Genomic DNA, 19,074 nt, shown 5'->3' with positions numbered 1-19,074 from the left:
ATATATGGAATCTAAAAAAAAAAAAAAAAGGTTCTGAAGAACCTAGGGGCAAGACAGGAATAAAGACACAGATGTAGAGAATAGACTTGAGGACATGGGGAGGGGGAAGGGTAAGCTGGGATGAAGTGAGAGCGTGGCATTGACATATATACACTACCAAATATAAAATAGGTAGCTAGTGGGAAGCAGCCACATAGCATAGGGAGGTCAGCTCAGGGCTTTGTGACCACTTAGAGGGGTGGGATAGGGAGGGTGGGAGGGAGACGCAAGAGGGAGGGTATATGGGGATATATGTATATGTATAGCTGATTCACTTTGTTATACAGCAGAAACTTACACAACATTGTAAAGCAACTATACTCCATAAAGATGTTTAAAAAAAAAAGCTTTTGCACGCCAAAGGAAGTCATTGACAAAACCAAAAGACAACCTACTGAATGGGAGAAAATATTTGCAAATGGTATGACTGATAAGGGGTTAATATCCCAAATACATAAACAGCTCATATAACTCAATATCAAGGAAACAACCCAATGAAAAATGGACAGAAGATCTGAATAGACATTTTTTCCAAAGAAGACATACAGGTGGCCAACAGGCACATGAAAAGATGCTCAACATCTCTAATCATCAGATAAATGCAAATCAGAACTATAGTGAGCTATCACCTCACACCTGTCAGGATGGCTATCATCAAAAAGATCACAAATAACAAATGTTGGTGAGAAAATAGAGAAAAGGGCACCCTCCTACACTGTTGGTAGGAATGTAATTTGGTGCAGCCACTATGGAGAACAGTATGGAGGTTCCTCAAAAAACTAAAAACAGAACTACCATATGATCCAGCAATTCCACTCCTGGGTATATATCCAAAGAAAACTAAAACACTAATTTGATAAGATACACGCATCCCAAAGTTCATAGCAGCATTATTTATAATAGCAAGATATGAAAGCAACCTAAGTGTCCATTAACAAATGAAAGGATAAAGAGGATGTGTTATATACATACAATGGAATATTACTCAGACATAAAAAATGAAATTTTTCCATTTGCAACAACATGGATGGACCTGGAGGGTATTATGTTTAGTGAAATAAGTTAGACAGAGAAATACTGTTTGTCATCACTTACATGTGGAATCTAAAAAAAAAAACAAACAAACAAATGAAATAACAAAACAGCAACAGACTCACAGATATAGAAAACAAACCAATGGTTACCAGTCAAGGGAGACAAGATAGGGATAGAGGAATAAGAGGTACAAACTACTATGTATAAAATAAACAACAAGGATATATTGTACAGCACGGGGATATAGCCAATATTTATAGTAACTGTAAATGGAGTATAATCTATAAAAGTATTGAATCAGTGTGTTGTACACCTGAAATTAATACAGTAAATCAACTATACTTCAATAAAAAAATATGTGATTGGGGGAGAGGACATAAAAACCTAGGAATAGTCTTTAGATTGCTTTGAAATATCTTTAAGTACATTTTTTACAGTTCTTATTTGCTTTGTTTTGCTTTTGCTTACTTATCCCTGAATGTGAAATACTCTAGTTAGAATTGTTGCCATAGTGGATATGTTCATTAAATCAGCCCTATTGTCCACTTTGTCACAACAGTTGAGTATTTTCCTCTGATCCTGATAGCTAAGGACAAGGTTTAAGAGTACAACATACTGACCACATTTCCATGCCTATTAGCTATCCAACTAATATAACTCCAATAGAGTGTGATAAAATTCACTTCTTTGCTGCCATCCTATATTTTATACACAGAAGAGAGAGTCTGAGGCAATCTCTAGTATTGATACTTTGTCCAGTTGAATACACATAAATGACACACTCTAACAGAGGGCATCTTAGGAAACAGGGTTCCCACCTGTCTGTTTGTAGATTAACTGAGTTTAAGACTTGTTTCCATAAAGAAAACAGAGAGAGAAAATGGGACATAGTTATGACTGCTTAATGAAATAATACCTATATGATAATGAAAAAGTCCCAGCTTTTGAGTTAGTGAAATCTCAGCATCCTTGTGCTGGGGAAACATGTCGAAGTTGAGCAAATATTTCCTCCCCGTCCCCTGTGCTGACACAGAAGCAAGGTGAGCAAAGACCAGTACTTTGCTCATCTGTCGAAACCTATCAACATTTTTAGTTGTAAATTCCTTCCAGTGTCTAGCATATAGCTAAATACTATTCCTAGCTTCTAGTGTTATAGCATAGGTTTTATTGTTATAGATATTTAACGGGAAGTTGAAAGGTAGATTCATTTTAACTTGAAAGTCTTTTGAATGTCTGTGAAGGAATTGTTTCCCAAGCACAGCAATTTGATTATTCTCCTTCTCAACTCCATAGGCATTTTACACCAGTTACTGAGTTCAGGCATCTTCTCACTTGAAAAGTGCTAGAGAAAGGTGATTATATTGCTTGCCAACATTATATTTCCCATACTGTAGACATTTTATATTTATTATGAGACTATTGCCTTCAACCATGAGACAGAAACAGTAATGCACACCAAGTATTCCATTTGTTTCTCAGTATTTCCCAGCCCTCTTCAATTATGGGGCCAAATGATTAGTTCTGGCCAATGAAAATAAAATATGAGTGGAAGTGTGATAGTCTGCTTCTAAGCTGAAGAATTAAAAAGCCATCTGTGATTCTTCAGTTTTTTATTCCTCTGCCAGGGTATCTGAAAAGACATTGAGTTTACGGATGAGTCTGCCGTAAGACAGTGGAGCTTAGATCAGCCTAGGTCCCTGACTGGGTGAATGGAACAGAACCCCTTGCCCATCCATGTAGAATATGTAAAATGAGCAACTCATAAACTTTTGCTGAAGTTATCTAATATTTTGGAACTGTTTTTTTCTTTTTACTGCAGCATAACCTAGCCTACCCACACACAACATGGTATAATAACAAAAATAATTAATCGATTAATTAATCCAACATATAGTGGGCTTCTCCTAGGGCCAAGTACTGTTGTAAAACGTTAGAGTTAGGATGGTGCAAAAAGGCATAGTCTGTGTACTCAGCAAGCTTATGGTCTAACGAGGAAAATGGACAAACAGACCTTCAGTAAGAAGTAAACACGCAGCCTGTGCTGCAACTATACCAGGCACTTGGCATAAAAATGTGAATAAGAAATTTTCAGGGTAATTCAGTTTAATTCAATGTAATACAGACATGGTAATAGATTATTATAATACAATATGGTAAGTATTCCAAGAAAATCTATACAAAATATTTGGATGGTAGAGATAAAGAAGAAATTAATTACCTTGAGAAGTCATGGAATGCTTCTCACAGGAGGTGACATTTGTTTGGATCTTTAAACATGAGTTAAACTTCCCCTGATGGAAAGGTTGATGTGGTAGTCATTAGCACTACTCAACAAAAATACCTGGCTTTCTTCCTTCCACAGTAGGGCTGCGCTTCTCTTCCCCTTTCAATTTAGGAATAATCATATGCTTTTTTTTTTTTTTTTTTTTGTCAGTGAAATGCAAGTAGAATGAATGACTGACATGACACTTTCAGGCATAAAATTTAAGAGCCAGTGAACTATTTGCCATGAACCCTTGTCACTTCCGCTATGATCATGGAAGCACAATTTGAGGTGAAGTTTCCACCACCCCTGGTGTCAGGGTGACTGTGATAAGATGAGCCTCACCAATCCATATTGCAGGAGTAAAAAGTAAATTTCTAATTTTTTAAGACACTGATATGTGAAGGGTCATTTTTCACTCCAACATAACCTAACTAATTCTGACTGATACCGTATATCTCAGGCTGAGAGAACAGCCAGTGCAAAAAGACCTAGAAGTGTGAAAGATCATTGTGCATTCCCGAAACAGTGAATTCAGTGGGGCTTAAATTCAAGGTATGTGGGTGAAAAAAAGGAAGGAAAAAGATGAGGTTAAATAGAACAAAGGGTTAAAAGTCTTCTCCTTTATTCTCAAAGCAAGAAAAATAATTCTGGGACCAAGGTATGAGCACATGTCTACCTTCATCCTTCATTCATGTCCACCTGACCCTGTGGTAAGGAGAATCCCTTTTTAAAAGGCCCTTAGAGAAAGATTTTAAATGATCAGTTGTCCTGTTGAAGCAATTATTAGGTATGTTGATGAAGTCACACTGACAGCTTTTTGTTTTGTATCATCCAAAACAGGATGTTGTCAAAGCCTTGAATCGATATAGTCTGTCATTGCCACCATATCTTGTTTGGAAAATGTTAATATCTACTAAAAAGTAAACCTGAAAATCTTTTTTTTAGATTTGCTTGAGAGATGGAGTAACATGCTGATTGTCTGCAGCAGTGGGGAAATGAAACTGTCACATCAATTACAAAAGCTGCTAAGTTGCCAGCAGGAAAAGCACTGATTTCAGATCTGTAATTTCAGATACCTTTGTCATCTTACTGAATGGAAAACTTTGAAAAGAAAATCACTTCTTCCATTCACAACAATACTCACCATTGGTGTCTTTGAAAGGAACTGATAAGATGGAAATTTATTTTTGAATGCCCTCAGTTGTTAATTTTTATTTCTAATTTAATTTTCATTTTTCCTTTCTTTGAGGTATCAGTTTATCAGCTCACTAGATTCTTAGCATGTTTCAATATGACAACAGTAGTTTGCAAGTTCATTCCAATATGCAGCTAAATAAGAGTGATTTGGAATTGTGCACGTCAGTATCTCAACAAAAAAAGCATTTATTTCTATTAACAGTTTAAATTCCAGGAGTATTTTGTTTCTTCCCTTCTGCTGGCCTCTACTAAGGCTATCTAATTTCCTCACGAAGTAGAAATCAAGGTATTTAGAAACCTTGGAAAGTCTTTGCTCTCTACGGACCAGATCAAACTGTTCCAGTCAGTTCAAGGGGACTCTGGGAAGTACCAGGAGGGGTGGCTGATGGGGAGGACAGAAGGAAGAAAAGGAGACATTATGGCAGACAGCAACTGACAGCTCTTGTTTATCATATATCTTTATGTGCACTGCCTGCTACATTTATCTGTCCCCAACAACCCTACCTCCTACCACTAATAACCAGGTTTCAAGGGTTGGGATGACAATCTGAAATGTTTAGGTGTTGCAGATTTGTTGTTTAGGGATTGTGACAGAAAATAGCTATGTGCTCACCAATCCTCTTTCCTTTTCCTGGACACAAAGGAAGACTATTTCTGAGCCTCCTTTGAAGTTGGGTTATGGCCACGTGACTGGATTCTGGCTAATGGGCTATAGGCAGAAGTAATGTATTCATTTTGAAGCCTGCTGTGAAAATGTACTATGTGTTTGGCCACAGTGTTTTCCTTCTGTTGTTGTCATAGAGGCCGTGTTTTTAAAATGCCAGTATTATAAAATGGAAGAAGCCTAGATTCCTGACACATTCTTGAAAGAGAACTAACTAACTTGCAGTCAACAGTGATGTGAGGAAGAAACAAATTTTGATCATGCTGAGCCACTGATACTTGGTAGTTGTTTTTCACAGTAGTTGGCATTTCTTGTTCTAATACAGGATGTTTTTGGAAATTAGAAAAAATAACCTAATATGATCAAAGTTTAGAATAATCTAAGAGAATCAAAGGAAAGCCCTACAACTAGTATACCATATAGGCCTTCTGGACTTGAAAATGACACAAAAAATATCAATACTTACACCTCATGACTTACGTAAACTATAACCCCAGCATGCATTGAACCAATATTTAAGATTACTTTCTGGAAAACCGCAGTCACTTCACTTTCCATCTTAGCTTAGGAACAATGACAAAGCTGTACCATTTTTATTGTATAAGAGCAGTATAAAATCCAGTAAGTAAAAGAATAGGATACAAGAAGTAAAGAATAAGTTATAACAAGCAAAAAATAAGTTTTAACTCTGTAAAAGGCATTAGTTAAGGGATTGTGACTTATCCTGACTTTTACTAAAGAAATATTTTGTAGAGTTGATTTATTCAAGCAATGAAATGAAGAAATCAGTTCTGCTTTCAATTTCATTACAACCAAGTAGTGATTTTTGCATCGCTAAATGTAGATTCATTGAGATGAAAATGTTTTGTAGTGGTTCCACTTCTCAGTTCCAAGAGAGATTTTCATGCATTCCCAACAGCTCATATATTTGCTCACTTAGAAAATCAGTCTTTTAGCCTTTTGCGTATAACTTAGGTGCTTAAGAGCTTGACAATTGATTTGAGTAGCATGCTAGTATGACACATTGATAATTTCGAACCGGTGATATTGGTTTATGTGTGCAGCTTTTTGATGAAGAGAAAAACAGCCTCCTTATAACGCTGTATTGGTTCAATAAGAAATCCCATTAAGCTACTAAACATCATTTTTTTGACCTTTATGCTTTTGTAAGCTGTAATTAGAGTTTTAAAAATTTCTTCTTAAAAGCCAAGTTTTAGCACAGAGACAAATGGTTAGTGATTCATTATTGAAAAGTGTACTGCTTTGGGCATTTTATTTCAAAAACTATTTCATGTCTGGCCCACGTGAAGGACATATTTTAAAAGCCATTAGTTACTTTCTTTAACTTTAAAAAAATCTTAAGTGGGCCTATGTGGCAAATTGAGTCACTCTCATAGAATGAAAATGGAGTTTTTACAATTAAGCTACCATACTAAGAAAGCTTATCCATTGTGCCTCGTGCATCTTTCGGGTTTATGCACTTATAAGGAGGATTGTGCAATAGAAAGAGCCCCAGTCTAGGAAACTAAAACCTGGGTTTTCTTCTGGCTTCCCGCTAACTTTGTGTGACCTTGGAAAGGTCTTTCACAATGATAATTCACATTCGAATGGTGCTTGAAAAGCCTCAAAGCATTTTTTCAACTACCTCATCCTGTATATGTACTAGTTAGAATCACAATTTTAGTTTACTGGAAATTCATCTGAACCATGTGATTTTAGAGGAGAGCAGGTACTATCCTTGCTTAAGCAAAATGTGTCACCATGAAATTCTGTGACAGATCATGCTTCTAAGCTACAATATCTATCTGTGAACAGGACATAATAGCCATAAAAAATAATATATTACCTAATTATAAAGTCAAAGAACTCTTTTATTAAATTTTACTACATTCAATTGTTATCTTAAATAGGGAAACAATGGCTAATTTCATATTTTTTTCCTATCAGTTATTTTTTATTATTTATGAATAACTTATTAAGCCAAGCTTGCCTCATAGAAATCTATGGTGATAAAGTCAACTCTTGGAAAGATTTGATTACCAAAGAGATAAAATATGGTCACACCTTTCCTAAAGTTAAATTTCACAAATAAAATCTAGAGAAATCCACCTCAAAATACTCAGACTTGATTGCCTGATGGTCTCTAGAATGTAAGTTCCATAAGAATAGAGACCTTTCTGTCTTTTTTTTTTTTTTTTACTGTTTGTATGCCTAAATACAAAAGATGCTTAATAAATATTTGTTGAATGAAACAAATCCTCTTTCTTCTGTTGGCTTCCAGGGGACAATAAATCTTTCACCTCTATCACTGATTTCAAAGAAATAGGAAATAGGGTGAGTACAGGATATGAGGGGAAGTGAGTGGTGTAAGGAAAATGAGCATCTTATAGCACAACATGGGGGGTAAAAAACAAATGACTGTGTATCCATGTCTTTTCTCCAATATTTTGCTTTTAAATGCCTGTCAATAAAGATATTAATAGATAAAGCTTAGTCTCTCTCACCATGACTTTGATAATAAAAGGGACAATTGCAAATCTGAAATTCTTTATACCCAATGAAAGGATGGGTGGGTATTTTTATCAGGTTTTTTTTTTTTTGTTTGTTTTTTTTTTTTTTTTGGCTGCGTTGGATCTTCGTTGCTGCACGCGGGCTTTCTCTAGTTGCAGTGAAGGGGGGCTACTCTTCGTTGCGGTACCTGCCTCTCATTGCTGTGACCTCTCCTGTTGTGGGCTCTAGGTGCACAGGCTTCAGTAGTTGTGGTCCACAGGCTCCAGAGCACAGGCTCAGCAGTTGTGGCGCACGGGCCTGGTTGCTCCATGGCATGTGGGATCTTCCCGGACCAGGGCTCGAACCCGTGTCCCCTGCATTGGCAGGCGGATTCTCAACCACTGCGCCACCAGGGAAGGCTTATCAGGTTTTATTGGTTTGCAAAAGTGAAAATCACTTACTGGAAAATACACAAAATATCAAAACCTGGAACATTTTGCTTGTCACTATGTTACTTCTTTCCTATGATTAGAAGATAAATTCCTTTGAGTTTCCTCTTTCCTTTTCCATTGCTCTCTCCTTAGTGAAACACCTAATCTATAGCATGAAATGACTAATGAAGGGACAATAGATGGAATGGTTAGGAGGAATCTGAAGTTAGAGATGAAGTGAATAGGCTCAGAAACTCTGAATTTGAATATTGCCTTTGCCTTATAAGAGCTGTAAGATCCTGGGGAAAAGATCTCATTTCTGTAAGCCTGAATTTCATCATCTGTAAAAAGTAGATAATAATGATCTACAACTCATAGAGTTAAATGATCTAGGAAAAGAAATGATCTTAGCTCACCAAGAAAAAATAATACCTACCCCTATTTTAACAATAAACAGGATTCTCAAACCTTGAATTACAAGAGAAGACTTTAGATTAATTACTAGTGGTAACTAATTAGAATGAACCCAATATTCTCTGTGGGTTGAGGTAACACCTACTTGGGTCTGTTTTATACAAACATTCAAGCATCAGCAGAGTAATGCACCTAAAGTAGAAAGGTTCAGAGCTCTGCACAAACTGTAAAATGACAGCAGAGGAGGTTATTCATCAGGCTGTAGAAGAAAAACAAGAGTATCTTGACCACCCACTGGGCAATTAATGTTTCCATATGAATGTCAATCTGAGGGCAAATAGTATGAGGGTAAATAGTCTGTTCTCATGGTTGGAGAGCAAGGGTAACAGCAGGACATTAAACTAACAATAGGAGGTAGTTCTCATTTAAGTTCAGGTGATACATTACAGTTTATTGATTGGTAAAAGCAGATTCCTTCTATCCAAAATAAAATGAAAAATTGAGGTAAGATTGTTGTATATAAACTTTTTGAGAGTCACACAATCTATCTAATCAACTCCAACTCATAAGAAAAGACCAAATTCTCTTCTGTGTTTTATATCTTATTGTGTCTGAAGAGTAAAATTTCTTCTCTAGAAAATAGGTGTATCTTTTTCTGTTGTTATCATCAGTACGCCATTAATGCTTTATTTAATATACCTTTACCCTTCATAAGGTATGCTGAGTTATGTTTTTATACCTGAAGTAATACCTAGATAGCTGAAGAATAATCCCTAGTGGATTAATAATGTCTTGCAGATAATTTTTAGAAATTGTAGGACTTCAGTGCTTCTACTTGAATTTTCATTTTGGCATTGGCCACATCTGTGTTGACTTGGACACTTGTCTTTTCTTTTTTTACTTTTTTGGTAGTCAACATCTGAACTTCCTTGCTGAGTTTGCAGACTCCCAAAATAAAAATTCCAGATAGCTGCTGTCTCAGGATCTCAGCAGCTGATAGCCTCAGCTCAGCCACATAAGGTTGAGAGTGAAGTAAAAATATAGTTATCTTCCAAGATCATCAAAGATTGATGCAATCCAGGCATTTCCTTAATGAGATAGTATATAAAATGTAAATATATATTATTTGGTATGTTTTTATATGTCTCTGTGTCATTTGAGTCAAAATTAAAATATCATGGTGAAATGATATTATAGAAGAATTTCCATTATAGACAAGATAAGAAAAGTTTGTACACTGTGACTGATTTTGCTAAGCAGTGCTTGGGGGGAAATTTATAGCTGCGATACAGGTATAAAAAATTTACTGTGTTGAAAAAAGAAAGTTCTTAGTGATCTAAATTTCCATTTTAAGAAACTTTAAAAAAAAAAGGAAAAGAAAAGCAAACTAAGTCTAAAGCAAACAAAAGGAAGGAAACAATAAAGATAGGGTAAAATTAAATGACACAGAGAACAGAAAAAACAATAGAGAAAAATCAATGAAACCGAAAGTTAGTTCTTTAACTAGAGTTCTAAAACTCTAACTAGACTGATTAATTTTAAAAAAAAAGAGAGAGAGAGAAAAGACTCAAATTACTCAAGCCAGGAAACTGGAAAAGAGATTTTGCAACATTGTCTCAGGCAGGATTCAGTGCAAGAAACAGAAACTATTTAAGAAATATTAAGAAGAAAGCTATTTGATAAAGGAGAGTATGCATTTTACAATGTCATTGGAAAGTGGAGGAATGAGCTGGAAGCTGGTATCAGGAATCACCCCCCAAACACTGTTGCTCTGTCCAATCAGAGGAAGTTTTACCTCCAAAACTGCCACTGTGAACTACACACCTCTGTAGCTGGAATTCAGAGATTAGGAGATGTTGTCAGGAAGCTACAAAGCTGGTGAATTGGCACTGGTGTATGAGTTTACTTGCTATTCCTAAAATGCCTCTTGCCACCTACAAAACTGGTATATGGGAATGGGAGTATGAGATGCCATTGCTTCTTCCACCAAAACAGCCACTTTTTATCAAGAAGATGAAGAATAGCCAATACTCTATATGACCTCACATCTCCAAAATTTTGCTTAACAGTATAAAGCCAGTCAGAAGAGTGAACACAGGTTCACTGTTACTGCTTCCATACAAATCTCATGCAAATACACCTAAGTGCAATACCAATTTACTACAGAAGTCTAGTTCTAAGGTAGTCTGGGAAAGCAGTTATTAGTTTTCCAATAGTTGCAGAAAAGAAGGCATACCAGAGAGAGGGGGAATAGAGTTTAAGTAAACCAGTCCACATTATCGACCATAAACACATATGGCAATTAATGGTTCATTCTTTAATGTATAAGGAGATCTTGTAAATCAATAAGCAAAAGTTTAACATAAATAGAAAGTTCCCAGGAAAACAGATACAGATAGTTTATAAATGTGTAAAACAATGCTAAATATCACTCATAATAAATAAATAAAAATTTAAAATATAACAGTCTTTTGTCTATCAGATGGTAAAATTTTAACAAAATTGAATTGGGGAGAATTTTTGGAAAAAAATAGAATCTCTGGAAGGCAGCTTGGCAATATCTATTAAAATTCAGAATGTACTTATACTATGGTTATCATTCTAGGAATTTATAGTAGATATATGTTAGTATATTTGCAAAGAAGTATGTACAAGGCTGTTTATGAAAGTACTACCTATAATGTCAAATACTGCAAACAAACCTAACATCCCTAAAATGAAGATTGATTATAAATTACAGAGTTCGTATGAATGAACAAATCACCAGTAAGTACTAATATGGAATGGCTGGAAAATAAAAATATATTGTTAAATAAAAGAAGCAAGGTGCAGAAGGGTACGTGCAGCTAGTAATCATTTGAGTACACAAAAAATGGACAGATAATTGTATGTATGCTTGTATATGTATAAGGTATTTCCTTGTGCTTAATCAAGTAAATAATATCAGTGATTGCCTCTAGGTGAAGGAACTATAGGCCTGCATATCAGGGGTGGGACAGAACCTATTAATTATATCTTATGATATTTGACTTTTTTCCATATTGTATTATCTTTACAAAAATACAGAAAATCTAAAATGTAAGGCACAAATGTTCATAAAATTAGTTCAAAAAGAAAAGCTATAGCACATTATAAATTTCTCAGTATACTCTTTTTTTTTTTTTGGTAAAGTCCTGTCAGCCACGCTGATATATTACAAGACTTGGCAGTTACTTATACTTATGCCTCCTGAGGCTAAGACTAAAGAATGTTTTAAAAAAGCTTCAAGACTAGTACTGATAAGGAGTTTGTAGAAGCATTGTCTCTTCAATAAAGCATAAAGATAAAAGATTTTATCCTTGGGGACATTTGGGATCACTTAAAACTTTTTTAAACCATAATGATAATTTATTGACTCATTTAACTGAAAATTCTAGAGATAGAGTTAGATTCACCTGAGTTTGATCAGAGTTCTGGTTTCCTTTCCCTGCTGTTTTCTTGTCTCTGCCCCTCTCAATTATCTTTATTCTTGGTCTCACATTCCTTAAATTAGCTGAAAGGCTGCAGCTCCAGGTAATACCATCTAGAAGACAAAAAAATTTATCTTTCTCTACCTTCAGGCACAAATCCTGGACTTTAGGATGAGTGGACTAACATAAGTTATATATTCCTCTTTGAGCCAATTACTGTAGCAAAAAGATGACATTCTACTGATTGACAGTCAATGCCTACCAATAGATTTTCAAGATGGTGTCAACCTAACCAAAAGCACTTATCTGTTTTACAGTCCCGATCCACAATGGGATTTTTTTCTTTTTTGGGGGCACCAGGATAGGAACCACAATATTAACTAATATGTTGTCTATTTTATTTTTAGAATTGCTTCCAATGTAACACTTTTTTTTTTAATGTAGGAATTTAATACACATGGTGTGCTTATTTTCCATTCTTGGAAATTTATGTAGTCACTTTCTTTCTTTTTTAGCATATACCAAAATACCAAGTCAAAGACTGGAAGTTGGAGGGGAGAGGGTTATCTCACTTGGAAAATGGTAGTAGTAATAGTACCTACTTCATGGAGCTGCACTAGGAATACATATGAAAAAGAATTATCAATATTTTAAAACATGACTATTCATCCACAAACATGACAGAGATGTTAGACTTATCTGACTTACAAAACAAAGATTTTAAAGCAGCCTTGATAAAGATGCTTCAACAAACAATTACAAACTCACTTGAAACACATGAAAAAATAGAAAGTTTTAGCAAAGAACTATAAAATATATATAACATCCAAATAAACATTTCAGAAATAAAAAATAAAAGCTGAAGTAAAAAGCTCAATGGATGGGCTCAACAACAGAATGAGTGAAAGGAAAGAATTGGTGAACTGGAAGACAAAACAATACAAATCAATCTGAGCAACAGAGAGACAATAAGTTAGAAACATAAAAGCCTCAGGGACCCGTGGGATTATTTTTTTAAAAAGTAAATTTTGTGTCATCAGTGTGTAAGAAGGAGAGGAGAAAGAGAGCAGGACTGAAAAAGTACTAGAAGAAATAATGGCTGAAAACTTACCAAATTCAGCAAGAGAAATAAATCTACAGTACACAAATTTGAAAATATTTCAAACAGGGTAAACTCAAAGAATTCAATGCCAAGACATAATAATTATACTTCTGAAAACTAAAAACAAAGAAAACAAAGAAGACAACAAGAGAACAAATAACACCTTTCCTATAGAAAAAAAAAACTTTTGAATGGCAGCAAATTTCTCATCAGAAAATGGAAACTAAAAGAAAGTGGCACATTTTTCAAGTGCTAAAAGAAAAGAAACATAAACTTATAGTCATATACCTGGTGAAAATATCCTTCAGAAATGAAGGGAAAATCAAGACATTTTCAGATGAGGTTAAAGTAAGAGAACGTTTTACGAGTAGACCTACCCTAAATTAATGGCTAAAAGGAAGTTGTCTAAACAGAAATGGAATAATAAATGAAGAAAGCTTATAACATCCGAAGGAAAGAATCAAATGATAAGCAATAACATGAGTAAATACAGTAGGCTTTTCTTCTCAAAATTTCCTAAATTATGTTTGACAGTGGAAGCAAAATTGTAACACTGTATGACAGGGTTCTAAATGTATGTAGGGAAATACTTAAGACCATTATATTATAAATGAGTGAAGGTAAAAAGTACAAAAAGTAAGGTTTCTATACTTCACTCAAACTGGTCAAACAATGACACCAGCATACTATGATTGATAAGTTATGTATACATAATGCAATATCCAGAGCAACCCTTAAAAAACATATAAAAATACATTCAAAACACTAAATAATCAAAAGGAAATTCTAAAAAATGGTCAAGTAACCCTTAGAAAAGCAGAAAAAAAAGAACACACATGAACAGAACACACAGAAAACAAAAATTTAAATGGCAGACTTAACTACTAATATATAAGTAATTATATGCTATTTTAAGTCTAAGTAACCAAATTAAATGAAAGAGATTGTCAGAGTGGATTATATACCTTGCTACAGCCACTCTGCCAAAATAGTGTGTCAGTTTCTTTTAAAAAAACCTAAATATGCAATTACTATAAAACCCAGCAAATTCACTCCTGGGCATTAATCCCAGACAAATCAAGATTTATGCTCACAAACAAAAGATCTGTGCGAAAATTGGAAACCATGCTGGAAACCACCCAGATGTCCTTCAGTGGGTAAATGGTTAAACAGATGGTGGTACATCTATAACATGGAATACTACTCAGCAATTTTAAAAAAAGGGGGGACCTCCCTGGTGGTGCAGTGATTAAGAATCTGTCTGCCAATGCAGAGGACACGGGTTCAATCCCTGGTCCTGGAAGATCCCACATGCCGCGGAGCAACTAAGCCCGTGCGCCACAACTACTGAGCCTGCGCTCTTGAGCCCACAGCTACTGAAGTCTGCACACCTAGAGCCCGTGCTCTGCAACAAGAGAAGCCACCGCAATGAGAAGTCTGCACACTGCAACGAAGAGTAGCCCCCGCTCGCTGCAACTAGAGAAAGCCCGTGCACAGCAACAAAGACCCAATGCAGCCAAAAATAAATTAATTAATTAATTAACTAAAAAAAAAGCTATTGACACATTAAAAACATCTAGATTAATCTTCAGAAAAATATGCTTAGTAAGAAAATGCCAGTCCTCAAAAGTTACAGACTACATAATTACATATATATAACATTCTTAAAATGACAAAATTATAAAAGAGAAAATTACTGGTTGCCAGTTATTAAAGAAGAAGTAAAGGTGTAGCTATAAAATGACAAGATGAGAGATCTTTGTGGTGATAAAAATATCATGTATCTTGACTGTATCAATGTTAATACTCTGGTGATACAGTAGTACAGTTTTGCAAGAGTCTATCTTTTTTTTTATTTTTGCAAATGTGATAGGTGAGAAGTGGTATCTCAGTATAGTTTAAACTCTTATTTCTCTCATTATATGTGGAGCTATGCAGTTTTTCATATGCCTGACATTATATAAATGGAAATATCTTTTTTTTTAACTGTTAGTTGGTCCTTTGATTTTGCTTATGGAAATTTTCTTTGTTTTGTGTTTCACACTGAAAAAATTTTAATGTAGTCAAATTTATCAGTCATTTCTCTCATTTTACATATTGAGTAATGATTAGAAAATATTTCCAATACTCAGATTACAGAGGAATTCATCTATATTTTCTCCTAGTTTATGTGAGATTTTCATTGTATTATATTTAGAACTGTGATCAGTTGTGGAATGTATTCTCGTGTGGGAGTGAGGTACAAATATTTTATCTTTTTTCAAATGGCTATCCAGTTATACTAATAATTAACAGGCAATCCCAGTTTTCATGATTCAAATATGCATGGATTTCAATTACCATGGTTTAGTTAAATAACATTGTTCCTCAATAATGTAGCTCAAATTTCAGTTACCACAGTATATTAACTGTGAATAATTACATACAGTACAAACTTTGCTGCTAGCTCTTCAGTTTATAAACCACTACATAAACAACAGATGGACATCTTGCTCAGTGACAAATCATGTTACTTCTTTCAAATCCTATTGGTAATTGGTCACTGTACATCAATTATTCAATTCATGCACAGTGAAGCATATAGTTGTGTGCCTTCTTGGCCTCCAGTGATAACTCCATGTGCCATTTTATAAAAATAGATAATTAAGAGAGAATTGCTGCACAAAGTAAAAAGTGTGCTGAAGAAATAAAAATAATAATGCTGAAGTAAATTTGAATCAAACAAAAATGAAATTATATTAAAAAAATAGCTGACTTTGAGAATGGTGACACTTCTGCCGTTTGAGAAACTACGTATGCAGCCAAAAATACTTGATAACATAAAGTTTTCCATTAACTATTAAGATTGCTCTACATGATATCAGCTTGCATAGTCATTTTTTTGTGTTCCTATATTACCATGGAAAGTGAGAACTCCCTGTAATAAAAAGTCCATCTTTTCCTCAGGGATTTGGGAAACCCCCTTGTATAATACACTACATTTCTGCATATACTTGGCTCTATTATTGGAATTTCTATTCTGTTCTACTGATATGTTTCTTCATGCATCAACACACATTTTAAATTATAGAAGCAAGCTCACTGATATTGTTATTTCTTTCCAAAGTTTTTCTGGCTATTTTTAAAATAAATAATCTTTTATGTCTTCCTTTCTCAGTCTGCATGACTCCTTTCCTTGCCTTATCACAATGGCTAGGACTTCCAGTATGACGTTGAATAGAATTGATGAGCGTAAGCATCCTTGCCTTGTTCTTAATATTAGGTGAAATACCTTCAGTATTTGAATATTAAGTATGATGTTAGCCATAGGGTTCCTCCCACCACTCCCCATGTATGCTCTTTATCAGATTAAGTAGTTTCCATGTTTACTTAGTTTGCTGAGAACTTTTATCATGAATTGCTGTTTTCTTGGCTACTTGTTTATTTTTCCACATTATTTCTAGTTTAAAACATTTAAAAAATTTAAAAATTGTAATTATTAACTCATAAATTAACAGTCAACTGATACATTTCTGACTAAGTCTTTCTGTTCAAAAACATGATAATTCAATCTTTTTATTCAAGTATAGTTTGTATAATTTTAGTAATGTTTTAAAGTTAAGGCTTTGTTAAGGTATTTTTATGTAATGGCTTTGCCTGAGAATTTTATTTTTCTTGCTACTGTAAATGAGCCTTTTCTTATATTTCTAACAGATTATTGTTTACATACATGAAGATGATTAATTTATGTATACTAACTTTATGTTCTTCTCTGTTACTAAATTCTCATGGATTTTACCACTTTTTTTCATAGATTCTCTTGGATTTTGAAAAAAATTCAATCATACATTATCACCCGCTAGCAATGCTAATTTAACCTCTTACTTTCCACTCTTTGGCCCCTAATTATTTTCTTCTAATTACATTGGTTAATATCTTCAGTACCATGTCTAACACAGGTGCTGATAGTGAGCATCCTTGCATTATTCTTGGCTTTTATTGGACACCCTCTAGTGTTTCCCCATAAAGTAAAATGCTGGATTTTGGACTGTGATATAAAACTGGTTGAAAATGTCATCTGAGTTCTTTTTTCTTCTATTCTTATGGTTAATCAGTTTGGTTTTAGGGAGGAGTTTCAGGGAGATTTAAAGAACTACTGCTACCATGATCATGTAATAGGAAGTTCCTCAAAGGTTAAATTTTATTTAGTAAGAGAGGAGGGAGGGGGAAAAAGAGAGAGAGAGAGTCACTAAGACAGAGATGCATTTCCTCTATGGCTAGAGACATATGATTATAGTGAGGAGACTGCTTTCCTGAAGGAGACAGAAGAAGTCTTGTTCAATTTATTAATAGAAGATAAATCATTAGAGTGATATTAGTGTGTGCAGCAGAAGTTAATACTGGAAGAAGTAGCATGACAGGAAAATACTTATAAGCAAATATGAACCAGATTATTGGGAAAATCAAATGGATTGACCAAGAGTTAATATTAAAAATTGTCTTTGGATTACTGTAAGAGCTCATTTGATGCACTAGATAGCCTAAGAATTAAATTGACCACGTGTGAAAGGATTCCAGTTCTTTATCTTTGGAGACATAATCCAGGCTCAATTGAGGCTCAATAATAAATGAATAAATAACTTATTTTAAATCAACTAAAAAGAGCCCAGTGAGATTAATTTTTCATTTCTTCAAACTCTGCGTCTTTTCACGCGGGACAATTTTGACTTCTCACATTTTAGTACTTCAAACTTAATAGAAATGCTTTTCTCTCGGAACTAAAATGCCTAGTTGCTAGTACTCTTTCCTTGGAAGATATTTTTGGATAATATATAACATCTGCAATGCTGACCATCAAAACTCCAGCTTACAAGGAAATGGCAAATATCTCCAAGGCAAGTGTAAGAAATAATCCCCCAGAGAATAGTATGGTTAGTGGAAATAAGAGACTGGAGAAGAAGTACATTTGCTTTCAAAACAAAATGGGTTTCTGTTCAGATCAAGGATTTGCATCTTTCCACAATCCCTACTGAGTTAATAATCCTGAAAAACCAAGGCTTAAATAACAATAAAAGTTTATTTTGGCTTGAACACCCACCCAAGTCCTTCTGAGATTCTAGCTGCACTAAGCATCATCCTAGCACGTTGGTGTTCATCCACTCAGATGAAGGGATATTCCCAAATAGGAGAAAAACATCTCTTTCCCATTACACCATAGCAAATGTATTATCATTACCTTCTGTATTTATCTAAATTCAAGGTTGAATTATACTCATGTTATCCTGTCGGACTTCAATCAGTTCTTTATAATTTTCAGATACGTTTTGGAAATGCTGATTTTGAGAGCTGACTTCTTCCTTTTTATTTCTATGTGTGGGCATGGTATTGATTCAACCATAAAATTAATTTGCTTTACTTGAGGGAAATAGTACTATGAGTCTACAAAGCCCCTGTAAGAATTTCAATACTGAAGATTTTGGTCTGAATATTGCACAGTTCAGCTTTTCAAATGTGGAAAGAATACCCAAGAACTAAGGTGTGGGATTATCTTTATTGCCTGGATACTGAAGATTCTACCAATTAGAATGAAGACTGATTGGGGTGTGACTAGTAGATGTTTGGAGGGGTCAAAGCAAGTATGGAAGGAAATTCCATTTTGACCTAGTGAGCCATGCAAACCAGGGTAATGGCTTCTCCCAAATGGTCATTTCAAGGACTACTTGTAAATGCAAGAAAGTTTGCCAGACAGCTGTTCCTGACAGCTAACTTTTGTTTTACTCTTTCCTATTTTTGTTTTGTGGGAAAATCTCCTAGACATCCAAATATTTGTGCTGGAATTGTTTTCTTGTCCTACTTCTGCCAGACACAAAAGCCAAGAAAACATTCAAATTTGTTTTTTCCACAGGAACCATATATAGGCAGCTAAATGGCAGCACTGAAGAACAAAAGCAAAAAACAGTTAGCTTATGGGATAAAGGAACGAGAAAGAGAGAGAAAGAGAAGGTAAG

General features: G+C 34.6%; 1 protein-coding gene across 7 annotated transcripts in view; it reads left to right on the top strand.

Moving 5' to 3' along the window:
* GNGT1 (G protein subunit gamma transducin 1) overlaps positions 1-19,074 on the top strand; it is a 303,391-nt gene that overhangs the window by 212,565 nt on the left and 71,752 nt on the right. For 4 of the 7 annotated variants that reach the window (XM_082472185.1, XM_082472187.1, XM_082472183.1 and 1 more), the window contains exon 3: positions 18,972-19,069. The exons of 2 other annotated variants lie outside the window; for them this stretch is intronic. In XM_082472185.1, coding sequence (XP_082328311.1) covers positions 18,993-19,069 — 77 coding nt within the window. In that variant the 5' untranslated portion in view covers positions 18,972-18,992. Of the gene's footprint in view, positions 1-296; positions 19,070-19,074 lie in introns of those variants that run through there. One more of the 7 variants, XM_082472186.1, reaches the window with a different exon arrangement.

The sequence above is a fragment of the Balaenoptera physalus genome (assembly GCF_965194825.1).
Source record: "Balaenoptera physalus genome assembly, chromosome: 8".
NCBI classification, from domain to species: Eukaryota; Metazoa; Chordata; class Mammalia; order Artiodactyla; family Balaenopteridae; genus Balaenoptera; species Balaenoptera physalus.
Note: the sequence above shows the minus strand (reverse complement) of the source record. Positions and strands in the feature narration are given on the sequence as shown.